This window comes from Molossus molossus, unplaced genomic scaffold (genome assembly GCF_014108415.1).
Source record: "Molossus molossus isolate mMolMol1 unplaced genomic scaffold, mMolMol1.p scaffold_m16_p_10, whole genome shotgun sequence".
Classification (NCBI taxonomy): domain Eukaryota; kingdom Metazoa; phylum Chordata; class Mammalia; order Chiroptera; family Molossidae; genus Molossus; species Molossus molossus.
In genome coordinates, this window is record NW_023425345.1 from 102,760,192 (window position 1) to 102,787,907 (window position 27,716).

Genomic DNA, 27,716 nt, shown 5'->3' on the forward strand with positions numbered 1-27,716 from the left:
GGAGAAATAAAATTCAGGGTGACTGTGGAGTTCAGAGAAGGCCTGAATATAGGGAATCTTCGACCATTTGGCTAGGCAGCAACAGTATAAATTCAACTGAAGAATGGTATTATATTTGAGAGTGCCATTTTGAGGCCAGATCTCCTGATTGTCTAATTTATATTGTGGATATGCTGTATTGCTTTAAAAGGCAGGCCAGAGGTGAGTTCTTGGAAGGGGCAGACATGGAGAGTAGTGAGTGCCTTGTGAGAGGGAAAAACCAAGAGCTGGCATCCCAGGCCTTGTGTTTCAGCTTCTTTCCTTGTGCTGAAACCAATTCTAGGAGGCATCCCATCACTAGTAAAGGTTCAGATTGGACTGAGTCCATGCCTAGTGGCTAGGGAAAAATAGGAGCGTCTTCCATATTTAATCCCTAGCACAAGTGAGACTGGTCCAACGCAGCACTGGGATTTGCCAGTGAAACCCTAATGACCAGTCGACCAGTGTAATGCCAGAATTGGCAATGCCAAGGCTCACAGTTCCCGAAATAAAATCCTACCAAGTGTTTTGGGCATAGTGTAAATACCTCAGTTGCTCGAACATTTGCTTGAGACCAGCAGGCTACCTAATGCAATCTTGCCCATTCTGAGCCTGGTTTATCCTGTCACAGGAGACTTCTAGCGGCAGCTGCCCTTGAGGCTTTTAAGTGTCTGACTGAAAGTGGTGGCCCTGTGGGGAACTGAGAGCCTCGGTCCTTAGTGCCCTCTTCCCAAGAATGAAGTGACTCACTCGTTAGTAGAAAATCAGGTCTGATGATCTGGCATTCCCGCTGCCACTCAGGGGTCCGGAAGAACTTGGTCATGTTGAACCCCAAGATCAAAAGTATCTAAGGGTGCTGGGGGTGGGGAGGGAAAGTGGAAGAGAAGAGAAAGCTTCCCTTCTGGATATGCCCATAAAGGCCACCAAAATGAAAGGTGAAAGTCAGTGGTTCACAATGTGAGGGCATGCTAATTACAATCTCAGATGGTGAATATAGAAAAATTGGGTTTATTTAAAGGAGCTTGCCCTGGCCGGTTTGGCTCAGCGGTTAGAGCATCAGACCGCAGACCAGAGAGTCCCAAGTTCAGTTCCCATTAAGGGCACGTACCTTGGTTGCAGTTTGTCCCTGGCCCTGATTGAGGTTGTGTGGGTGGCAACCAGTGGATGTGTCTCTCTCGTATCAATGTCTCTCTCTCTCTCTCTCTCTCTCTCTCTTCCTCTCTTTCTCCCTCCTGCTCTATCTGAAGATAAATGCAAAAAAAAAAAAAAAAGCCCCTCGGGTGAGGATAAAAAATACAGAAAAGGGGCTTGGCGGTGGGGATATCCAAACAGAAGGGCTACCCATCACCGAGCCATGGGGTATTGGGTCAATGATGGCAGCCCTAGATAATTACTTTTTTGTATTAGTTACATATAGACATTGACTGCTATTAACTGAATGAGAAAAACACTCTATTAGTAAGTCAAACAATCATAGCTTCATCTTATTACAGAGTATAATCAAATTTAGTCAACAGGGATTATAAGGAAAATATTTATAATGAAAGCTCAATTATAGCAAATTGCATACACCCTGAGAATTAGGATAGGCTAAGTTTCCCAACTACCCTCCATGAGGCCCTAGGAAATGGATGCTGCTGTCCTCCTACATCTCAACTGTTCAATGACATCCTCAACATTCACGTGCGTCACACTACTAGAAATCATCTTAGGGAAACATTTTCCCCTGGAGACAAGAGAGCAAACTACCTAACTCCCCTGCCCTGGGTTTTGTCATTCAAACAAAATTTATCTTGCTCCATAATGGAGCCTCTGTGTATATCTAACTCAGCAGTCAATTTTAATATTTAGCTAACTTGCCTAAATAAAATTTAACTTATGTTAAATAATTACAAAACTTTGGGGACTTCCGGTCAAGATGGCGTCATAGGTAAATGCGGCATAGGTATCGCGTTCTCCCACAACCACATCAAAGTTACAACTAAACTACAGAACAACCATCATCCAGAACCACCTGAAATCAAGCTGAATGGAAGTCCTACAACTATGGAATTAAAGCAGCAGCCACATCCAGACTGGTAGGAGGGGCGGAGGTGCGTGTGGTGGATAAAAATCAGGAGGACACCTCGGCTGGGAAGGTCCTTCCTGAGGACTGAGGGGTCCCCGTCCCACACCAGGTGCCCCACTCAGAGTTGCAGTGCCAAGAAGAGAATCCCCATAACTTCTGGCTGGAAAAACCAGCAGGAACCGAGGCTCAGGGAAGCTGAGGTGGCTGGAGCCCCAGGCAGCTCCTTAAAGGGCCCACGCACGGACTTATCGGACTCTCTCCCTCTAAGCTTGGAGGGGAGGCAGCTCGAGGGGCACCAGAGACATACAGGGAAGAACTGAGCTGTTTGGCACTGGAGCGAGGGCTGGAAAGGGGGTTTTCTCTGGGACAAACAGTGCTGTCAGAGGCCTTTTTTCCTTTGGTGAGCCCTTCCCTGGGGCGGCAGACAGCCACCATATCTGGGACTTCAGCAACCTGGCTCACACTGGTAGCCCCGCCCTGGTGACTCCCTGAGACCCCGCCCCACCCCATCCAACTTTCAAGCCCACCCAAGCTATTGCCACTTGCTAGGATTGGCCGGTCTTGGATCCTGCTTCAGGTTTTTCCTAAATTCTTTCAAACGAGCAGCATATGGTCTCAGCTAGCCCCATACTGCTCGTTAAGTAATACACTGAAACAAACACAGGGAGGCAGCCAAAATGAGGAGACAAAGAAACAGGTCCCAAATTAAAGAACGGAACAAAACCCCAAGAAAAGAACTAAGTGAAATGGAGATAAGCAACCTAACAGATGCTGAGTTCAAAATACTGCTTATAAGGATGCTCAATGAACTCAGTGAGAACTTCAGTGAACTTAGTGAGGGCCTAAAGAGCATAAAAAAGGACCAGTCAGAAATTATGGATACACAGTCAGAATTGAAGGAGGCATTAACTGAAATAAAGAATAATTTACACAGCTTCAATAATAGAGTACCTAAATCCAAGAAGCAAACCATCGATTTGGAACATAAGAAAGAAAAAACGTCCAATCAGAACAGCAAAAAGAAAAAAGAATCCAAAAAAATGAGGATACTGTAAGGTGTCTCTGGGACAACTTCAAGTGTGCCAACATTTGCATCTTGGGGGTTTCCAGAAGGAGAAGAGCGAGAACAAGAAATCGAAATCCTGTTTGAAACAATAATGGCAGAAAACTTTCCTAACTTGGTGAAGGAAACAGACATACAAGTCCAGGAAGCACAAAAAGTCCCAAACAAGATGAACCCCAAGAGGCCCACACCAAGACACATCATCATCAAAATGCAAAAGATTCAAGACAAAGAGAGAATCTTAAAAGCAGCAAGAGAAAGGCAGCTAGTTACCTACAAGGGAGTTCCCATAAGGCTGTCAGCTGACTTCTCAAAAGAAACTTTGCAGGCCAGAAGGGAGTGGCAAGAAATATTCAGAGTGATGAAAAGCAAGAACCTACAACCAAGATTACTCTATCCTGCAAAGCTGTCATTTAGAATCGATGGCCATATGAAGACTTTCCCAGACAAGAAAAAGTTAAGGGAGTTCATCACCACCAAACCGTTATTATATGAAATGATGAAGGGTCTTTTTGAAGAAAAAGATAAAATATATGAACAAACAAAATGGCAATGAATACATATCTATCAACAATGGAACCTACAAACAAAATGAACAGGCAGAACAGAAATATTCTCATAGATATAGAGAACATTTTGTTGGTTGCCAGATGGGAGGGGGGTTGGGGAAATGGGTGAAAAAGGTGAAGAGATTAAGAAGTACAAATTCATTGTTAGACTGACAACCCTCAAAGGGAAAGGGGTGGTGGGGGGGAATAAACCAAAGAACTTATATGCATAACCAATGGACACAGACAATAGTGTGGGAAAAGGTGGGAGGGGGGCGGGAGTGGGGAGGAGGGAGTCAATGGGGGAAAAATGTGGAACATCTGTAATACATTCTACATTCAACAATAAAGATTTTTAAAAAATAATTACAAAACTTTTATGGAGTACAAATCTGTATTATAATAAGTTATATATGTGTTGACCAAATATTACAATATTTACATAAACTTGACATTTTAACTTGGAGTAATATTTCATTACCTAGTTCCAAAATGTCTGAAGGATCAAGGTGTAAACTCTTATTGCAAAACTGATTCACCATCTTTTCCAATACTGTTGCTTCATTTATTTGTGAATACTTCCGAATGTAGAAGTGGCAAGGATGTATTACATGACTTACAAAAACTAGCTCCGGAAACCCTGGATAAGAACATTTAAACTATATTAATAAACCATAAGTTAGGAAAAAAATTCACAAAAACTGAATGCTCCTCTAAAAGAATAAGTGTTTTGTTGCACTGCAAACTCTATAACACTTAGGTCACACATGATTCCAAACCCAAAATAGTAACTATACTGCTAAAACAAATAAATCACACCTTTGACAAAGAATTAACTACCTGAACTACAAATATTTCATTTTACTTGCAAAAATGTTAAATAAGTAGAATTGCAGTTGACATGGTAGGTAGATTTTAATGTCAGCTGTATGCTTTAACTCCCTAGTATTACAACAAAACTTTAGAGTTTATTTGTGAACATATTTGGATCTCAGAACCCCATCAATAACAATTAGGTTTCTACTACAGCCCCTCAAATCCTTTTTAATCTATACTATACCCAAAGAACCAGTAATTAGCTAATAGCCACTCTGAATCCAAAATCTTATCAGGTAAGACAGGCATGAAAAAATGTCTGGGCAAAGTCAACATACTGAGCAAAATTTAGGGCAGCGGTTCTCAACCTGTGGGTCACGACCCCTTTGGGGGTTGAATGACCCTTTCACAGGGATCGCCTAGGACCATCAGAAAACACATATTTCCGATGGCGATTCCTAACAGTAGCAAAATTACAGATATGAAGTAGCAACAAAAATAATTTTATGGTTGGGGGTCACCACAACATGAGGAACTGTATTGTATTAAAGGGTCACAGCATTAGGAAGGTTGAGAACCACTGATTTAGAGGAAGATGTGTGTGTTTTGACAGAGGCAGGGTTGGGGCAGAGTAAAAGACAGTGAGGAATTTCTTGTATATAACAATAATTAAGTAAAATGTTGCTAATGATCTGAAAAGATCTCTGGAGTGTAATGTTAAGAACACTATCCTGTTCCTTTCTTGTAAGTATTAATAGGTATGCTGTTTTGTATAAAAAACAAAAGAGTTAGAACAATAATATATGTATATCTACTTGTATATGCATAAGGAAACTCTGGAAGGGAGGGACAAAAAGAATGGAATAGGTTGGGGGAAAAGTTTCACATGGTATTTTAATACATACATTTAATTTTTGAACACTGTAGATGTTATTTCTAGTAAAAATGTTTAAAAAAACAAAGACTAGGAGGACTGGAATTGGAGACAATAAAGTATAAAAACTAAGTGAATGGATCATTTTAATTATCGAATACAGATCATAAAATATACCTATACTGAGGATGGGGTAAAGGGATATGTGTAACTGGAAGATAGCTGAGAGTAGTAGTAAAAATTCCAGAAACATTTTTGCCAATAACAACTGAAACTTTTAACATTGAAAAAGAAGAAGTTTTAGTTATCAGTAAAATTCATTTTTCTCACTGCCTCATGCTACAAAAGAGTAACTATACATAAAGTAAATGCTACAACATCAAGTTCAGAGTTGTTAAAGTACCTGCTTTTGATCCAAAAGGAGCAGAAGATTTTTTCTGAAGAGGCTTGTTTGGATAGCTAGGTGTCTCCATAAGATCATCTGTGAGGCCTGCTTCATCAAAATAGGAAATAAAGGCAATTGTACTAATTTCTTTAAGTTGATGGCACACTATTATTTAAAAATCTGTACTTGAATTTGCAAAATACTAGAAAAGCAAGACTCCTTGCATCAGTAGATAATGTGAATATTGTAGAAATAAGAAAACAGCATGTCCTTTTTCTGTATGCAGTGTCATTCTGGAGAGACAACCAGTGAAAAAGATGCGTGTATATGTGGGAAGGGGGCGAGGTAGAGAACCAAGTGAGTCTTAAAAATGGTCCTCAAGAAGACTGGTAGTGTAACTACACAAAGTAGTATCTCATTCTCATGTTAGTGGAGAAAACACCACCACTGGAAATCTAATCAAAGCATTATGATACATTTAAATGTTACAAAAGAGATGCTATTATATTTATGATAGTTCATTTTATAATAGATTATATCTCAAAGATTTAAGAGAAACAGTTTTTAAATTTAAGGACAAACTCATGAGATTGCTGCTACAAATCTCATATTTTCATTTTTTTATATACAAGGTTTATGTGTGGAACCCTGAAAAGTCAAATATCCTATTTAAATCAAATATCAAATTTACATCTCAGAGTTTACCTGTAAGATTGTTTTAAAAATAAAAATTATCCTAACTTTAAAAAACATGACAGTAGGGGAATAGTGTAAGCTAATAGCAGTTCCTTTCTGTGAAGTACAGAAACAGAACGTGCTAATTTTGTTTCTAATTACAGACATGATATGTTGTTTCCTTGCTTTTCTATTGTCACTCACTTTCCAGGTTTTCTTCAATAATTTCTTCAATGATTACATCAGGGCTAGATCCCATCTGGGGTAGAGCAGCAATGGTTTTAGGGGATGTTGTTGCAACAACCTCTTTCTGCGGCTGGAAGTTTTTTGCTTCCAAATGCACATCATCCGTTTCTGGTTGCAAAGGAGGTGTCCGGGCTTCATCAGTCAGGACAGACGTGTCAACCTTTTTCTTTGCTGGCAATAGGAATGTATCACGACAAGAAAATTCCTTTTCGTGATTATATTTCTTTTGAACATTCTGGCCAATTTCATTTTCTTGAGGATCACATCTGTTGAAAACAGAGAGGTACACAGCTACTTTAGATCACTTCATAAAGTCTCTATGTCCACTCTCAAGCCATTTCCTTTCCATAGGACAGTTAATACTTGCAACACACACAAAGGGGTAAAGTTACGCAGGTGCCCAGGGTACTTTTTAAACAGCTTTCTTGATTTATAATTCACACATATTAAAATCCACCGATTTTTACTAAAGTCACCAAGTTGTGCAACCATCACCACAATCTAATTTTAGAACATTTCTATTACCCTCCCCCAAAAAACACCTATAGCCCATTCCCAGCCCAAGGGTTATAAAAGGGCAATAAGAGGTGTAAACCTCTTGACAGTCACACCACAAGGATCTGGTCCTAAAAGAACAGTGGATATGGATTTTCTTTTCTTTAAATTTTTTCTTTCTTTATTGATGTTAAAGAGAGGAAGGGAGAGGGAGATAGAACCATCAATGAGAGAGAATATCAACTGGCTGTCTCCTGCAGGCGCCCCACTGGGGATCAGGCCCACAACCTGGGTATGTGCCCTGACTGGGAATCAAACCTGTGACCTCTTGGTGCATGGGTCGACACTCAACCACTGAGCCACACCAGCTGGGATAGGTTTTCAAAATAAGTCATTATTTGGCTTAGGCATTTGATTTTAAATTATGTTAAGGGCACGGTTTGGTTCAGTGGTTAGAGCATCAGCCCACAGACAGGAGAGTCCCGGGTTTGGTTCCCACTAAGGGCACGGACCTCAGTTGCAGTCTGTCCCCGGCCCTGGTTGGGGTCATGTGGGTGGCAACCACTTGATGTCTCTCTCACATCCATGTTCCTCTCTCTCTCCCTCCCGCTCTATCTGAAGATAAATGCAAAAGTGTCCTCAGTGAGGATAAAAAAAAAAAATTATGTTAAGATGATTTCTTCTTTTAATTCACTGGCTTAAAAATAAAGTGTAGGAAACAGTGAAGGGGCCGATCCTAAGCAAATTGTTAGAAACCTCTACCTTGGCTAGAAATCACCATTAGTCTGAATCCTTAGGCAAGACTTTGAATATGACTATTCACTAACTCACAGCTGATTTTTTTATTCCATTTACTCCCTATTTTTCTATCTTCTTCATTTAGCCACACAGATTTAGGCCACCAAATCTACAAATACAGAAATTCTGTCAGAGAGATGAGATTGGGTCTCAAAAGCTTGTATTGTAGTTAACCCAAGATGGATTTAGCTTCACCACAGATCAGCATTTAAGAAATAAGAACCAACAAAGCCAGACGGATTCAGTAATGACACATCTTATCTGTCTCTTTCAACAAAGGGTGTGCACTTAACCCACGTAAAATTAGTGCATGTGGAATACAGGTCCAAACACCTTCTGAGGACGCATATATGTGCACAGCTCTGCAATCCAAACATTTCTTTTTATAAAAACTTTATCTGACCTTACTAAGACATTCAACAGTCAACCAACTCCAGTCTCATATACCTCTCCTATGACTTCTAGAACACCATTCTCTCCTATTTGTCTTTCAGCCTCTGCCTGCTCCTTTTCAGTTTTGTTTAGTTTTACGGCAGGTTACCCTTTCCATGTCCTAAAATGTCATCTTTTTCCAGAGTAATGTTCTTGACCTACTTCAATATCTACTTTTGCTGGGTAAATCCATTGTTTAATTACCACCTGTAATCAGTAGATGCAGGTTTTATAGTGAAACTTCCCTAAAAACTAGGAAATAATTTAAAAGACCATTGAGTTAAATTTAAAATCAAGACAAAATCAACACAGACTCTTCAAGACAGAATAGCTTTTGATATTAAAAATACTTGATAGTATCCATACTCGAGTTATGAAAATATCTAAAAGAATATACTGATGGAAAAAATGATTATCTATGGAAGCACAAAAGTAAATTCACAGAGGCAAATATGGGGCAGGGCTCCATTTTGGGGGAAAATGACTCAAACCAAAGTCCTCTGGGAAGCGCTTCCCTTTTATGGCAAGGAATGCAGTAGGCTATCTAGGCCTAGTGCTATTAGGCCGTTTAATAAATCTTATTCCCTTTATTCCAAACAAGATTGCAAACAAAGCAACTTCTGACAATTTGGCTTTTTGTGTCTATCTGGATACTGGAAAAGAGTGTCAACATTAAATATTCTGGTCTCTGCCCATTAAGTTGATAAACTGGCATTCTGACTCTAAAAGAGTTTTGTGAACTTGACGTCTCTGAGTTCTTCTGGCTTAGTGTGGATTGGCTCACATCTGTTTCTGAGCTTACAAGACCATGGGCTGAACTCTGCTTAGTTCCCTATGGTAATAAATGTAATTCTCCTTGGGGGGTAATTTTCCTAGAGACAAACCACCTACAAGTGAATTAACTTATTTTCTTTTGGGGTTTATAAATCATCTATATTCTGACTACTCCTAAACCCAGAATCAAGTCCAAGACCTCATCTAAAGTTTCAGCACACATAGTCAACACTTCTCCCTGATAAACAATAGTAACTCGATCAACATTTTTCTGATACCTGATAAACAGGAGTAACTCACCATATCTACTCTCTTTCCACCTCCCAACTTTTTTCCTGTATTCCCAAGTCTTGGTAGCACCATCAATTTAATCACCAAAGCCAGACCTGTAAATTATCCAGAATGCTTCTTTCCTTTTCCTCAATGTTCACACTCAATTACAAAATTTTATCAATTTTCCCTACTTAGCATGTGTCATATCTGTTACTCTCCAGTGTTATTACCTACTTTTGGTTTCTCATCAATTTCTGAGGCTACTGATAAGACAGCCCAATGGATCCTTTGGCCTTGTCTCACTCTTCCAAATAATCCTCTAAATGACCACAGAGTTAACATTTAAAAATGTAACCTAGAAGATGGCAGTGGACAGGACCGGAGGGAGGGTGAGTGTGTGAGAGAGTGAGCGTGTGAGAGACTGTGAGTGGACGTGAAGGTGGATGACCAAACCAAGCAGTGCAGAGACGCGGAGGTCCCTATGCTGTGGACGGAGCAGCAGGCTACCATGGTAAGTGGCCCTTCAGGGCACTTTTCACTGTGCTGTGGGTAGGTCCCATTATTTTGGAAGATCCCAGGTCTTCCCTGGGAGGAGGCAGTGGGAGCGGCTACAGCCCAGCAACCTGAGCCCACAAGCACACCTGGCACCATCGGACCAGTGGACACTCTGTCAACACAGACCTGTGCACAGTAGTGGAGTTCCCAAGGTGCCAGTCGTGGGAAGCCGCAGACAGATGGGAGCCCAGCACCCACAGTAGCAGCCCGATCAGAGTCAAGATATACCACCAGCAACAGAGGCTGGGAAGCAGACATCCATCCCCAGGCAACAGAAGCACAGACCAGCAGCTGAGACCCATCCCCAAAACTACAGCAAAAACTGAGCAGGAGTTGAGCCTCATGGGGCAGGAGCACTCCCCAGCCTCCAGCAGCTGGACCTGGGGCTCCACAGAGGCCTGTGTGGTCCAGTAGCTCACAAGTGCACTGGGAAGCTGGAGCCCCAAAGAGACTGGTGCTATCCAGTTGCCTGCCCGCAGGAAGTGCAGGGTGCAGGGGCACCAGAGAGGCCTGTGCGACACAGCAGGGACTGGGCGATCCAGTTACCCATGGAACCTGTGGGGTGTTGCACCAGAGAGGCCCGTGAAACCCAGCAAAGACTGTGCAATCTAGTTACCCATGGGACCTATGGGGTGCTGACACACCAGAGAGGCCCGTGTGACCCACCAGCGACTGTGCGATCCAGTTACCCACGGGACCTGAGGAGTGCTGAAGCACCAGAGAGGCCTGTGTGACCCAGCAGCCCATAACATAGGCATAGAGTCGGGTCCCCAAAGGGACTGTACAATCCAGCTACCTGCGGGACCTGCAGGGTGTGGGGGCATCAGAAAAACCTGTTCAAACCAAGAAGCACACAACATAGGCTTAGAGGATGTGAAAATGGAGGCAGAGAGAATAGAAGCTACACAGACAATCTCCCAGGACCAAATGGGAATTACAACTAAAATAAAGGCAAATCCTCGGAAAGAAGCAACAGAAAAGCAGCAGGACAGGACCATAAAACCAGGGAAACTGGTAGGATCTGCGGAGGTGAGAGAGGGTGGCAGGCTGGGAGCCCACAGACAGCAGCAGTCTTAGCTATGAGCAGAAACCTTGGGGAATAAAGACCAAGCCCGCTCCACAGTGCAGAGAGCTGGGACAGAGCGCTAAAAATAGCCACAGCCATTCACCTGGGGGCTACGGCAGAGGGAGGGCAGACTGGGCTGAAACTCTGTGGGGACACCCGGAATTTGGAGGGCACTCAGAGTTTTTGCTGAGTTGCAGCCACAAAGGACGGTGGCCACTGTGCTCCTTCCCAGAGCTGTGGGGAAAAGCAGAAGTCCCCATCCCCACTCTGGAGATTCAGCCTTTCCTAGTGTGGCAAAGAAATGCAAATTGAGACTCATTAACAACCAGCATCTATCCCACCCTCTGGAAATCCTCTTATGCAGAACCAGGGCTACATTCCAAGGCACTGAGTAACTGAGACTACTAGCCACCAGGAAAAAGCTAGAGGATAACTGAACCTTTCCTGGGCTTGCAAATCTACCCAGGAAAGTAAGACTTGACAGTGGTGTTTAACATGGGCCCACTCAGGCTCATCCAAACCCAGTAGAGGGAGCCACAAACAGCAGAACACCAACACACACAGGGAAAATTTGGCAGGCTCCAAAACCCACTGAGATAGCCAAAATGATGAAACAAAGAAACGAATCCCAATGAAAGAACAAGAGAACTCTATCAAACAAGAGATAAATGAAATGCGGCTAAGCAAATTATCAGAGGTAGAGTTCAGAGCCATGATCTTGAGGAAGCTCAACAGCATGAGTAAGGATATCAGCACCATGAGTAAAGATATAGAACATTGAAAACCAACCAAGTGGAAATGAAGAATGCAGAAATTAAGAACACATTGAAAGGACTAACCAGCAGAGTAGAGGAAGCTGAGGACCGGATGAGTGAATTAGAAGACAGGGTATAAAAAAATCAATCAGAAAACCAAAAGAATAATATAATTAAAAAACAAAAAGATAGCTTAGGAGAACTGTGGGACAACTGGAAATGTTACAACATTTGCATCATAGGAGTCCCCAAAGAAGAAGAAAATGGGCAAGGGTTAGAGAATATATTTAAAGAAATAGTAACAGAAAACTTTCCTAACTTGGTGAAGAAAGAAGACATTCAAGTTCAAGAAGCACAGAGAGCCCCAAGTAAGAAGAACACAAACAGGCCCACACCAAGACACATAGTAATTAAAATGCCAAAAATTAAAGACAAAGAGAGAATCCTAGAGGCAGCAAGAGATAAGCAACAGGTTACCTACACAGAAAACCCCATAAGGCTCTCAGTTGACTTCTCAAGAGAAACACTACAGGACAGAAGGGAGTGGCATGAAGCAATCAAGGTCATGAAAAACAAGGATCTGAATCCAAGATGACTCTATCCATCAAGGCTATCATTCAAAATAGAAGGTCAAGTAAAGAGCCTTCCAGACCAAAAAAAAAAAAAAGGCTAAGGGAATATATTAACACCAAACAAACAAGATATGCTAAAAAAAAAACAAAAACAAAAAAAACTGCTGTAATTAGTAGAAGAAATAGGAAGAAAAATAGAATGACAGTAAACAAAAATGGCAATAAACAAATACATATCAATTATAACCTTAAATGTGAATGGTTTGAATGCTCCAATAAAAAGACACAGAGTAGATGACTGGATAAGAAAGCATGACTCACATATATGTTGTTTATAAGAAACACACCTCACAACAGAAGACTCACATAGGTTGAAAGTGCAGGGATGGAAAAAAATCTTTCAAGCAAACGGAAAGCAAAAAAAATGCTGGGGTAGCAATACTCATATCTGATCAAGTAGATTTCAAAATGAAGACCATAACTAGGGACAAAGAAGGCCACTACATAATATTCAAAGGATCTATCGAACAGGAAGATATAATCTTGGTAAATATATATGCACCCAATTTAGGAGCACCAACATATATTAAAAGTCTTTTGGAGGACTTCAAAAGAGAAATCGACAGCAATACAATCATAGCAGGAGACTTCAACACCCTGCTGACATCACTGTATAGATCTTCTAGACAAAAATTTCACAAGGAAACATAAACTCTAAATGAAGCACTAGATCAAACTGATGTAATAGATATCTACAAAGAATTACACTCCAAAACTTCAGAATTCACATTCTTCTCAAGTGTACATGGGACATTCTCAAAGACAGACCACAACAGGGCACAAACTAAGTCTCTACAAGTTCAAGAAGATTGAAATCGTATCAAGCATCTTCCAGATCGCAATGGTATGAAACTAGAAATAAACTGCAACAAGAACATGCAAAGACATTTCAACACATGGAGACTAAATAGCATGTTATTGAACAATGAATGGGTTACCATTGACATGAAGGAAGAAATTACAAACTTCCTGGAAACCAATGAAAATGAACACACAACAAAACAAAATCTATGGGATGCAGCAAAAGCAGTTCTGAGAGGGAAGTTCATAGCACTACAGGCCCACCTCAAGAAACAAGAAAAATTTCTAACAGACTATATAACCTCACGACTTAAAGAACTAGAAAGCAAACAAAAAGAAAACCCCAGAGCAAGTAGAAGGAAGGAAATAGTAAAGATCAGAGCAGAAATAAATGACATGGAGACCAAAAAGACAATTCAAAGGATCAATGAAACAAAGAGCTGGTTCTTTGAAAAGATAAACAGGATTGATGGATCATTAGCTAAACTCACCAAGAAACAAGGAGAGAGAACCCAAATACACAAAATCAGAAATGAAAGAGGAGAAATAATAACTGACACCACAGAAATACAAAGGATTGTTAACAAATATTATGAACAATTATAGGGCAACAGATTTGACAATCTAAGTGAAATGGACAAATTTCTAGAAACATAGTCTCCCAAAACTGAACTGGGAAGAGAGAGAAAACTTGAACAGACCAATAACAACAAAAGAAATTGAAGATGTAAACAAGACTCTCCCAGCAAACAAAAGCCCAGGTCTGGACTTCTTCATGGGGGAATTTTACTGAACATTCAAAGAAGAACTAATACTCATTCTCCTCAAACTATTTCAAAAAATTCAAGAAGGAAGATTTTCAAACTTGTTCTATGAGGCCAGCATAATTCTAATTCAAAAACCAGAAAAAGACACTCCAAAGAAAGAAAATTATAGACCAATATCCCTGATGAACATAGATGCCAAAATCCTGAACAAATTACTAGCAAATCAAACCCAGAAATACATCAAAAAAATTATTCACCTTGACCAAGTGGGATTCATCCCAGGGATACAAGGATGGTACAATATTCGCAAATCAATAAATGTGATACACCACATAAACAAAATGAGAGATAAAAATCATATGATCATATCAATAGATGCTGAATAAGCATCTGACAAAATCCAGCACCCATTTCTGATAAAAACGCTCAGCAGTGTGGGAACAGAGGGATCATATCTCGACATAATAAAAGCCATAAATGAAAGACCTACAGCCAACATCATACTCAATGGGCAAAAATTAAAAGCATTTCCCTTAAGAACAGGAACAAGACAAGGATGCCCACTTTCACCACCCTTATTTAACATAGTACTGGAAGTCTTAACCACAGCAATCAGACAGGAAGAAAAAATAAAAGGGATCCAAATTGGAAAGAAGGAAGTGAAACTGTCATTATTCGCAGATGACATGATATTATATGTCGAAAACCCCAAAGACTCCATCAAAAATCTACTAGACTCAATAAATGAATTTGGCAAAGTTGCTGGATACAAAATTAATGTCAAGAAATCGACGGCATTCTTATACACCAATGATGAACTCACAGAAAGAGAAACAAACAATCCCATTTACCATCGTGGCAAAAAAATTAAGATACCTAGGAATAAACTTAACCAAAGAAGTAAAGGACCTATTTGCAAAAAACTACAGGTTATTGAAAAGAGAAATAGAGGAAGATATAAAAAAGTGGAAGCACATACCTTGGTCATGAATTGGAAGAATTAACATAATTAAAATGGCCATATTACCCAAAGCAATCTATAGATTCAATGCAATCCCCATCAAAATACCAACAACATACTTCACAGAACTAGAACAAATACTTCAAAAGTTCATATGGAACCAAAAAAGACCCTAAACAGACACAGCAATCTTGAAAAAGAAGAACAAAGTTGGAGGAATCACATTACCAGATTTCAGGGTATACTACAAAGCCACTGTACTCAAAACAGCCTGGTAGTGGCATAGGAACAGGTATATAGACCAGTGGAACAGAACAGAGAACCCAGAAATGGACCCAAGGCAATATGCTCAATTAATATTTGACAAAGGGGGCAAGAACATACAGTGGAGTAAAGACAGCCTCTTTAATAAATGGTGTTGGGAAAATTGGACAGCTACATGCAAAAAATAAAATAAAATGAAACTAGATCATCAACTTACTCCATACACAATAATAAACTCTAAATAGATAAAAAACTTACATGCAACTCATGAATCCATAAAAATCCTAGAAGAAACTGTAGGCAACAAAATTTCAGACATCATACACAGCAGAATTTTCAATGATACATCCCCTAAGGTAACAGAAACAAAGGAGAAAATGAACACATGGGACTACCTCAAAATCAAAAGCTTCTGCACAGCAAAAGATACAATTATCAAAATGGAAAGGCAACCCACTGTATGGGAGAGCATAATTGCCACTGATCTATCAGATAAAAGCTTTTGATTTTGAGGTAGTTCCATGTGTTCATTTTCTCCTTTGTTTCTGTTGCCTTAGGTTATGTATCATTGAAAAAAGAAATAGAGGAAGATATTAAAAAGTGGAAGCACATACCTTGTTAATTTCCAGTATCCATATAGAGTGCTCATACAAGTCAACAAAAGGAAGACAAAGAACCCAATTAAAAAATGGGCAGAGGAACTAAACAGACACCTCTCCAAACAGAACATACAAATGGCTAAGAGACATATGAAGAAATGCTCAATATCACTAATCATCAGAGAGATGCAAATTAAAACAACAATGGGGTATCACCTCACACCTGTCAGAATGGCCTCCATCAACATATCATCAAACAACAAGTGTTGGCGAGGGTGTGGAGAAATGGGGACTGCTGTACACTGCTGGTGGGAATATAGACTGGTGCAGCCACTATGGAAAACAATATGGTGCTACCTCAAAAAATTAAAAACTGAACTGCCATTTGACCCAGTGATCCCACTTCTAAGAATATACCCTGAGAAGCCTAACACCAATCAGAAAGAATATATGTACCCCCATGTTCATAGCAGCACTATTTACAAGAGCTAAGATCTGGAAACAGCCCAAATGTCCATCAGTAGATGAATGGATAAAAAAGCTGTGGTGCATATACACAATGGAGTACTACGCAGCTATAAGAAAGAAACATCTCTTATCCTTTAAGACTACACTGAGGAACCTGGAAAGTGTTATCCTAAGCGAAAGAAGCCAAACAGCGAAAGACATGTATCATATTATCTCACTTATTTGTGGAATATAATGAACATAACAGTCTGAGGAAGGGGGTAGTCCCAGAGACGTGGAAGTGGGGTACAGTCTGACAATCCACAGCAGAGGGGGTGTTGGGGGAGAGATAAACCATAGAACTTATATGCATGTGTGCATGAACAATGGACATGGACAACAAAGCTGGGGACAGGGTGAGGAGGGGGGAGGGAGGAATCAGTGGGGGAAAAAGAAACATCTGTAACAAAAATAAATAATTTAATTTAAAAAATGTAGTCTAGCCCTGGCCGGTTTGGCTCAGCGGTTAGAGTGTCGACCTGCGGTCCGGAGAGACCCGGGTTCGGTTCCCGCTAAGGGCACGTACTTCGGTTGCAGTTTGTCCCCGGCCCTGGTTGGTCGTGCAGGTGGCAGCCACTCGATGTGTCCCTTCACGTCGATGTTTCTCTCTCTCTCCCCCTTCCTCTCTCTCCCTCCCACTCTATCTGTACAAAAAAATGGAAAAATGTCCTTGGGTGAGGATCAAAAAAACAAAAAAAAAAAGTAGTCTAATTGCCCTGGCTTATGTGGTTCAGTGGTTAGTGTCGGTTTGCAGAGTGAAGGGTCATAGGCTCGATTCCCGGTCAAGGCCACGTACTTGGGTTGCAGGTTCAATCCCTGGCCCTCTGGGGTGCCTGCATGAGGCAACCAATCGCTGTGTCTCACACATCAATGTTTCTCTCTCCTCCCTCCCTCCCACTCTCTCTAAAAATCAATGGGAAAAACTTCTTCAGGTGAGGATTAACAAAAGAAATAATAACAATAATAATATAACCTAATTATTTTTACTTTCATGCTGAAAATCTTGTAGTGATTTTCTACAGCTCTATTGTCCAACAGAACTTTCAACGATCATGAAAATGTGCTGTGCCATCCAATATGGGAGCCACTAACCACATGTGGCTACTAAGACTTGAAATGTGGCTAGTGTTGACTGAGGAACTGAATCTCTCAGTTTATTTAGTTTTATGCATTTATATTTAAATTTAAATGGCCACATGTGATTAGTGGCTACCACAATGGACAGCATGAGTCTAGAAAATGAAGTTCAAACACCTCTATATAGCAAAATTTTTAGAATTTAGCCTCTATGTACCCTCTGCCAAATGCAGTTCCCTGAATGTAGCATGTTATTTCACTGTGCACACATCTCTCTGCTAAGAACCCTTTTGTCCTCCTTTCCAATTACTACTCATTTGTCATGGATGAGGGAAAATAAAATCTCCTTTTTCCAGGTCCCTTGTTATACCCAGAAGAACTGACCATTCCCTTCCTTTGTATCCCCTTAAATTCTGCATATATTACCATCATAGCAATTGTGCACTTTATTGTTTACATGTGTCATCTTCTACTTATTGTAACTTCTCTGACATATATCTCAACATCTATCAACAAAATCAATGTTTAATGCTGGCTGAATAAATGAATCTCAAGAAATAACTGTGACACATATATCATTGAATACTAATTCCTTCTAAGTCTTTTTATTCTTAAACATTTTACATAGAATGTAATTATTTTGCTCTTTATCATCTTTCAATTTTTGAATCATACACACTATACTAAGCATCGGTTTTCCTCTCTCTTAGGCCCTCTCACTAATAGAATGTTGTCATTCATATAAATACTTACTTTGTTGAATCTTCAAAGTCAATCTTTATCATGTTGTTGAACATAGAGATGATCTCACTGCAACTCATATTCAACCTACAACAGACACTAGCATTTAAGTAAATGTTCTAATACATGTTTATTACTCTCTCTAAATAACAATCAGTTGCCGACATTAAAAACTCTAAAAGTCAGAACATTTAAATAACTTTCTTACTTATCATAAATTACACTTATTTCAATTTGCTTGCTAAGTTGGGAGACATTTGTGACCCAAATTTTCAATTTATAATTGCTTGCTATTTTAATAAATCTAGGCTCTAATACATTTTTATACTTGTAATGTTCTCCTAAATTATAGCTTACTCACCTGGGAGATTTCCTTAGTTTTATAGTGCTAACTTGTGGCAATTCACTCTCAGATGTTAACTTCAAAGTCCGTATAATCTAGAATCAAAAGAGAAGTGTAACTCATATGTAAATTTTATTTTAATATTGCTGAAACAGATAAAGATTTTAGAAGAAAAACTATATCCTTTAGGTATTTCACTAATTAATGCATTCAAGATTTTATTTTAGGCATTTGAAGGAAGGAACGTAAATAAGCGTTTACGACTTTTTCCCCTAAAAGGAATTTAAAATCTTTTGGAGCTATGTATTAACAGATAACAACAATAAAGGACACTGGTTAGTTAATGAGATATAGCTACATGACCAGAGAAAATTCTGATCAGATTCATTTTGTATCTGCAATGATGTCCTCAAATGTTTCTTTTTCTTTTCCCCTTCTTCCTAATGAAGCTAACCAGAGTCAAGAACAAATCTTAGCCCTTTTTTTAAAATTTCCTACTGACTCATGTGTAATACACAGAAAATTACTATTCATGTTTTAGAACTATAGTTGGAAGGATGCCTGGCCAAGTAAGACAGTGGCAAACTCTTCTCCTTTCATTTACAGTTAGAGATTTTGGAGGTAGGTAAACCAATGGCTTCTATTTTATACTTCAGTTCAGTCCAAACATCTGATTATCTATGGGAAATTAGGCCCTGGGGATTCAGACAGAGTATGATCTATTTCACTGAGAGAGAAAGATAGAAATGAGCAAAGAGATGGATGATTAACTATTCCTGCCAAGTGATCTCATAAGAAACATGTTTCTACATTTTTGCCCAACTCTTCCCTGGGCACATGATTAGATGATAGGATATAGCTGAAGTACCTTGTTTCTTCACCTGCACATTTGAGGTGGGAGGGGAAGAAAAATACCTGAATGTGATCTTAAAATTTTAGTCAAGAGTTGACAGTCATACCTATATTGAATATAAAAGAAAAACAGAGTCCCCATTTAGTTTGCTACCCTTATTTGTCCTGATTGTTAATACCCTAGAAACATCAACTTTCAACTCAATGTCATCCTACTTATTCTCATATGACATATCCTACTTGTTATAAAAATCTTACTATGCCATTTACTAATTGATAAAAAAAGGCTAAAGAAATTAATATTTGTCTAATAACTCAAACAACTAATACTCCCAAATTGATGCCAATGCAAGATAATAAAATACATATTCTTGTTAATTCTTAAATATATTTGAAAACATGTAAAATAAGTGACCTCAGAAATAATTCACACCAAGCCATAGCAATCTTGAGAAAGAAAGAAAAAGTCGGAGGGTATCGTGCTACCTCATATTTCAAACTATACTACAAAGCTCTAGTAATCAAAACTGCATGGTACTGGCATAAAAACAGACACATAGATCATCAATGGAACAGAACAGAGAACCCAGAAATAAACCCAGGACTATATGGTCAATTAGTATTTGACAAAGGAGGCAAGAATATGAAATGGAGTCAAGATAGTCTATTCAATAAATGGTGTTGGGAAAATTGGACAGATACATGAAAAAAAAAACACCTCTAACAATATATACAAGACTAAACTCAAATGGATTAAAGACTTAAATATAAGACTCAAAGTCATAAAACTCTGAAATTTCCTCAGCAGTATTTTTCTGATATATCTCCTCAAGCAAGAGAAACAAAAAGAAAAATAAACAAATGTGAGCCCAGCCAGTGTGGCTGTGGTTGAGCATTGACCCATGCACCAAGAGGTCACTAGTTCGATTCCCAGTCAGGGCACATGCCCAGGCTGTGGGCCTGATCCCCAGTGGGAGGCATGCAGGAGGTGGCCAGTTGATGTTCTCTCTCATTGATGTTTGTATCTCTCTCTCCCTCTCCTTCCTCTCTCTCTAAAAATCAATTAAAATTATTTTTAAATAAACAAATGTGACAATATCAAACTAAAAAGTTTTTGTACAGCAAAAGATACCATCAACAAAACAAAAAGACGATCTACTGAATGGGAGAGCATATTTCCTAGCGACACAGCCGATAAGAGATTAATATCCAAAATTTATAAAGAAAACATATAACCTAACCCCCCCAAACCCCAAACAATCCAATTTAAAAATGGACAGAGAACCCAAATAGACACTTCTCCAAAGAGGACATACAGATGGCCAACAGACACATGAAAAGATGGTCAACATCATTAATCATCAGAGAAATGCAAATTAAAACCACAATGAGATATTATCTCATACTTATCAGAATGGTTATCATCAATAAATCAACAAACAACAAGTGTTGGCAAGGACGTGGAGAAAAGGGAACTCTTGTGCACTATTACAGGTGGGAATGCAGATGGGTACAGCCACTGTGGAAAACAGTATGGAGGTTCTTCAAAAAATTAAAAATGGAACTACTTTATGCCTCAGCAATTCCATTTCTGGGTATATATATCTTAAGAAACCCATAACATTAATTTGAAAGAATATATGCACCCCTACGTTCACTGCAGTATTATTTACAATAGCCAAGATATGGAAGCAACCCAAGTTCCCATCAGCAGATGAGTGTATAAAAAAGCTGTCATACATATATACAATGGACTGTTACTCAGCCATAAAAAAATGAAATCTTATCCTTTACGACAACATGGATGGACCTAAAGTGTACAATGCTAAGTGAAGTAAGTCAGTCAGAGAAAGACAAGTACCATATGATTTCACTTATATGTGAAATCTAAAGAACAAAATAAATGAACAAACAAAATAGAGACTAGAAGAGAACAGACATGGTTGTCAGAGGATAGGGGGAGTGTGGAGTACTGGGTGAAAACAGTGAAGAGTTTAAGAAATACAAATTGGGCCCTGGCCGGTTTGGCTCAGCGGTTAGAGCGTCGGCCTGCGGTCCTGAGAGACCCGGGTTCGGTTCCCACTAAGGGCATGTACCTCGGTTGCAGTTTGTCCCCGGCCCTGGTCGGTCGTGCAGGTGGCAGCCACTCGATGTGTTCCTTTCACATCGATGTTTCTCTCTCTCTCTCTGTTCCTCTCTCTCCCTCCCACTCTACCTAAACAAAAAATGGAAAAATGTCCTCAGGTGAGGATAAAAAAAAAAAAAAAAATTAAAAAAAAAAAAGAAATACAAATTGGTAGTTACAAAATAGACCTGGGGATGTAAAGTGTAGGGAATATAGTTAATAATATTGTAATAACTATGTACAGTGCTAGGTGAGTACCTGAAATATATATTTTGTAAAGTATATGATTGTCTAACTATATGCTGTATATGTAAAGGTAGTACAAAATAATACTGAATGTAAACTATAATTAAAGAATAAAATATAAAAAAGAAATACTTCAAATCACAAACTACTAAAATTACCTGATTCAGGTCACAGTAAGTCCTTAGAGAAGGCGCTGACTTTAACTCTCTTGCTATCTTCATAGCTGCATCCAAATCATTTTTTTTCTCTTCAATGCAGTTTTTAGCCATTATTACATTTGATAAATAATCATCTGTTTTTCTTACTACTTCTTCACACAAGTTCTTTTTCCTTTGTATAAGATCCCAAAATTATTTGCATAATTCATAAACATTTACATGAATGTGAGTTACAGTAACTAAACAGTATCAAAAGGGTAATTTCACTAATTTATGAACTTAACATTGTTAAATGAGGCATTCAAATAAACTGAAATGTATTATAGTTGAAAGCTCTGTATGTATAACGAGAGAAAAAGTAAACCGTGTAGGTTATAGTTATGTCGCAAATACAGCTGTCACAGAATTACAAAGTTGAGACAGATCCTAGATGATTCCCCTTAAAATATAAATCCTCGGTATCTCACAGGCAGTACAAAGATATGTCTATACTCATTTATTAATAGGATCTACCTGCACATTTTAAAATTTCCATCAACAGACACATAATACATGAATATAAAATGATATTTTTAAATAGACTTCATGAAACCATAACTTAGGTATTAATTAACTATAATCTTCAAAGTAATGAAGGCTATATAGTTATTCTTTCACTACTTGTACCTCATTACTTAAAATATTTTCTGGACCTATAGTGTAATTACCTTATTATGACAATGAAAAACTTTTGTACCAAAAATTGTAGTGTTTAACTTACTCATTTCATTCATCAAACAAATATCTTTTGATCATTTTCTCAAAACCAAATCTGGCCTCAAAAAAGGACAGTTTGCCACACTGAAGAGTAATAAGAATGTAATTATGTGCTCTGAAGGTAAAGAGGCATCACAGAAACCTTTTAGTAATTGTATATAAAATATTAGAAAATGATTTCTTTAGGGGGAAAAAACCGCTCATTTGACAAGTTCTAGTATGTTTCCTAAAAACTCATGCCTACGTAGTGATGTCAGGAAAATGATATACTAGGAAACTTTAAGCCTTCATTCCCAACACAGATGTCAAAAAACACACAAAAATGGGGGGGGGGGGGGGCTTTGAGGGGGAGGATTGAGCAAGAAAGAAAAAACAAACTCATGGGAAAAAAGATGCAAAAATTATTAAAATAATCTTACAGGAACTCTGAAAAATAGATAACGGTATACAGCAACAGAGCAAATGCCCAATCAATAAAAAGTCACACTCAAAACAGTAGGAAATGTCATGGTGTTTTTATTTGTCCTTGTCTAGCCCCATCCTTGGCATGGCACACTCTTGGTGTGAAGGCAGCAGTATAGTTGCTAATTCCTTCCCTCAAACCAGAAGGAGCAAAACAAACTTTATTTGCAATTTCTAATATGTCTGGGGCTGCCTGAAACTAGTCTGTTTCACCTAACTTGGAGCTCAGGCAGTGAGAAGCAGTGGGCACTGCAGGAAGACTAGAGCTGTAGATACCTGGGCAAGGGATTACAGGTAGTTGGCTCAGAGGAGAAGTTGAGGCTCAGAGGAGAAGTTGAGGCTCAGAGAAGTTGACTCTGGGATATTTAAACATTTGAAAGCAGCCATGTGTGCAAAAGAATAAAAAAAAAGCCACACTCAGACCCAGGCAAGAATTCTGAGAAAAAAACTTGAGACTTCCGTAAGCCATCATCTCATGCTGATCCCAAGGGTACTCAGGGAAGGGCAGCCCCAGAAAAGAGCCAGTTTGCAACAATTTGGAGAGGTGGCTGTGCCAAATTTTCAACAGGACATGCAAAGGAAATCAGGAAAACAATGAAAGACCAAAATGTGATTATCAACAGAGACAGAAATTATGGAAAAGAACCAAACATAAAATCTGGCACTCAAAAATACAATAACTGAAATGAAAACTTCACTACAGAGGTTTAACTGTAGATTTAAGCAAGAATAAAAATTGGTAAATCTGAAGATAGGGCAACTGAAATTATTTAGTTTGAGAGGCAAAAAGAAAAAAGAATGAAGTAAACAGAGCCTAAGGGACTTCAGAGACACCCTTCAAGAGGACCAACATATATGTTATAGGAATCCCAAAAGGAGGAGAGAGAGATGCGTACAGAGAGATTTGAAGACATAATTGCTAAAAACTTCCCAAATTAGATAAAATACACGAATTTAGAAATCCAAGAACTAAAAGAAATCTAAGCAGAATAAGCTTAGAGACACAATGTAATTAAACTGCTGAAAGACAGAGAATCTTGAAAGTAGCCATAGAAATGCAGTTTGTCCCCTACAAGGGATCTTAAGATCATCAGCTGATTTTTTAGCAGAAACCTTGGAAGCAGTGGGATGACATATTTAAAGTGTTGAAAGGAAAAAACTGCCAACTGAGAATTTTATACCTGGCAAAGCTATCCTTCAAAAAATGGAGGGAGTAATTAAAACATTCCCAGATAAACATTGGTCATTACCAATATGCCTGTTCTATAAAAAAAAAAAAGCTACAGGCCATCAGGTTAAAATGAAAGGAGGCTAGACAGACAATAACTCTAAGCCATACCAAAAACAAACTGATAAAAGTACATGGGCAAATATAAAATCTAATATTACAGCAATTTAAATTTATAACTCCACTTTTTATTTTCTACAGAATTTAAAGAATACATAAAATGACCACAAATCTATATAAAAGGGCACACACTGTATAAAGATGCAACTGTGACAAAAAACAAAGAAGGTATGGAAATATAAAGAAGTGTATTTTTATATGCAATTCAATTAAGCTGGTATCAATTCAGATAAACTGTTATAACTTTGGGATGTTATATGTAATACCCATGGTAACCACAAAGAAAATAACTAGAATATGCAAAAAAGAAGGGAAAATTTTCACTACAAAAAACAAAGCAAACAGAAAGGAAGGTAGTGATACATTAAACGAATGACAAAAAAGCTGTAAGACAAAGTGAAAACAAATAACGTGGAAAATATCCTTCCTTATCAGTAACCACTTTAAATGTAAATGGATTAAACTTCCAAATCAAAGCAGAGTAAAAGGCCCTGGCCAGTTTGGCTCAGCAGTTAGAGCGTTGGCCCACAGACCAATGAGTCGTGGGTTAGAGTCCAGTCAAGGGCACATACCTCAGTTGCAATTCGTCCCCAGCCCTGGTTGCGGTCATGTGGGAGGCAGCCATTTGATGTATCCCTTTCATATCGATGTTTCTCTCTCTCTCTTCCTCTCTCTCCCTCCCATTCTATTTGAATGTCCTCAAGGTAAGGATAAAAAAGAAAAAAGAAAGTGAGCTTGGGTGGTTATACTGATATCAGGGAAAAGAGACTTCAAGTAAAAAACTGTTACAAAGGAGATTACAATGACAAAAGAGTCAATTCACCAGGAAGATATAACAATTGTTAACACACATATGCAACAAATAAGCTCCAAAATATATAAAGCAAAAAAAGACGGAATTACTAAGTAATCGCTAACCCTGGGGTAATAACTAACCCTTGAGTAATCCTGGGCAGCACCAGCGATAATCTATTGAAAACATCTTGACCTTTGAGATGTCTGGGAAACTGAGTAACAGGTAATTAACTAACTGCTAAATTCCGCTTCTGTAACATGCTTGCTTACACGTAGCAACCCCCTTACAAAATCCTATAAAAAGGAGCCATTTTAGCTCTCCGGGGCCGCAGTTACTCCTGTGTGGGACATACTGCAGGTGCCTGCGGACTTAGCTCAATAAACTCCTTTTATTAAAACCCCCCCCCCCAAAAAAAAAAAAGACGGAATTAAAGGGAGAAACAGAGAATGCTATAATAATAGGTGAGACTTCAATATCCTACTTCCAATAATAGAAACAAAAACCATACAGAATATCAATAAAGATATAGACTATTTAAACATTATAAATCAAGTAGACCTAACAGATATATAGAAAATACTGAACCTGACAGAGAATACAAAACGAGTTAAATGAAAACCACAACAACAACAAAAAAATATTAAGATTTATGGCATGCAGTGAAAGCAGTCTTTACTGTAAATACATTAAAAAAGAGACGGCAAACTAACAACCTAGCTTTACACCTTAGGAACCAGAAAAAGAACAAACGAAATCCAAAGCTGGAAGGAAGGAAGGAATAATAAAGATTAGAGTGGAGATAAGAATATAGAGAATAGAAAAAAAGAGAAAAATCAATAAGACAAAAAGTTGATTTTCTGAAAAGATTGACAAAGCTTTAAGGTACACTAAGAAAAAAGGAGAAAAATCAAATTACTAAAATCAGGAAAAAATGTACACACAATGACCAATTTTTTATAGAAATGAAAAGGATTAGAAAGAATACTATAAATAATTGTATACCAAGAAATTGGATAACCTAGGCGAACAAATTCTTAGAAACGAACCCTCTACCAAGACTGACTCAGGAAGAAACAAAATCTGAGCAGACCAAATAACAAGTAAGGAGATTGAACTGGCAATCAAATATCTCCTAACAAAGAAAAGCCCTGGACGAGATGGCTTCCACTAGTGAATTCTACCAAATATTTAATGAAAAATTAATACCAATCATCCTCAAATTGAAGGAGCAGAAATACTTCCTAACTCATTCTATGAGGCCAGCATTACCAAAGCTGAATGAAGACAATATAAACAAAACTACAGAGCACTATCTATTATGAGCACTGATGCAAACCCCCCAAACAACACTCTAAAAATAAACTCAGCTGCATGTTAAAAGGTAACACATTATAATCAAGCCCTCTTGATTATTTCTGGAATGCAAGGATGGTTCAATATACAAAACTCAACATTATACATGACATTAACAGAAAGAAAACACTTGCGTGATCTTCTCAAATGATGTAGAAAATAGACATTTTTTTATTGATTTTTTTTTTTTTTAGAGAAAGGAATGAAGAGACAGATACATTGATGTAAGAGAGAAACTTCGATTGGCTGCCTCCCACACACCCCCCACTGGGGATCGAGTCTGCCACCTAGGCACGTGCCCTGACCAAGAATTGAACTGGGACCTCTCAGTCCATGGGATGACACTCAATCCACTGAGTCACACTGGCCAGGTGGATATGACATATTTCAATACACTTTCATGACATAAAAAATTCAATAAACTAGGAATTGAGGAAAACTACATCAACATAATGAAGGCTATGTATGAAAATTCCACAGCTAACATTAAGCTAAGATGGTGAGATAATTAATATGATGTTTCTTCTAAGATCAGGAACAAGATGAGGATATGAGCTTTTGCTGCTGCTCTTGAACATATTATTGTAAGTTCTAGCCACAGAAATTAGGCAACAAAAAGAAGTAAAAGGCACCCAAACTGGAAAAGAAGTAAAATTATCTTTTTGCAGGTAACATAATCTTTTATGTAGAAAATCCTAAAGATGCCATAAAAATACTAGTAAGGCTAATAGAGGAATTCAGCAAAGATGTAGGTTAAAAATCAACACACAAATCAGATGCTTTTCTATTCACTATTAATGAATAGTCTGAAAAGGAAATTAAGAAAATGATTCCTTCTCTGGCTGGGTGGCTCAGCTAGTTGGAGCATACACCAAAGATTTCAGGTTTGATTCCCGGTCAGGGCACATAGCTAGGTTCAGGTTTATTCCCCAGTTGGGGCACATATGGGAGGCAGCCAATCGATGTTTCTCTCTCACATCAATGTTTCTCTCTCTTTCTCTTTCTTCCTCTCTCTCTAAAATCAATAAACATATCCTCAGGTGAGGATTAAAAACAAAAATAAAAATGATTCCTTTAAAATAGAATA

At 38.5% G+C, this 27,716-nt stretch overlaps 1 protein-coding gene across 2 annotated transcripts in view; it reads right to left on the reverse strand.

Annotated features, from left to right (window-relative positions):
* Nucleotides 1–27,716, reverse strand: part of RNF17 (ring finger protein 17) — a 140,249-nt gene that overhangs the window by 93,658 nt on the left and 18,875 nt on the right. For both annotated transcript variants that reach the window (XM_036252513.1, XM_036252512.1), the window contains exons 7-11: nucleotides 21,915–22,086; nucleotides 18,552–18,628; nucleotides 18,203–18,277; nucleotides 6,652–6,959; nucleotides 4,179–4,337 (exon numbers count right to left, since the gene is read on the reverse strand). In XM_036252513.1, coding sequence (XP_036108406.1) covers nucleotides 4,179–4,337; nucleotides 6,652–6,959; nucleotides 18,203–18,277; nucleotides 18,552–18,628; nucleotides 21,915–22,086 — 791 coding nt within the window. The remainder of the gene's footprint in view (nucleotides 1–4,178; nucleotides 4,338–6,651; nucleotides 6,960–18,202; nucleotides 18,278–18,551; nucleotides 18,629–21,914; nucleotides 22,087–27,716) is intronic.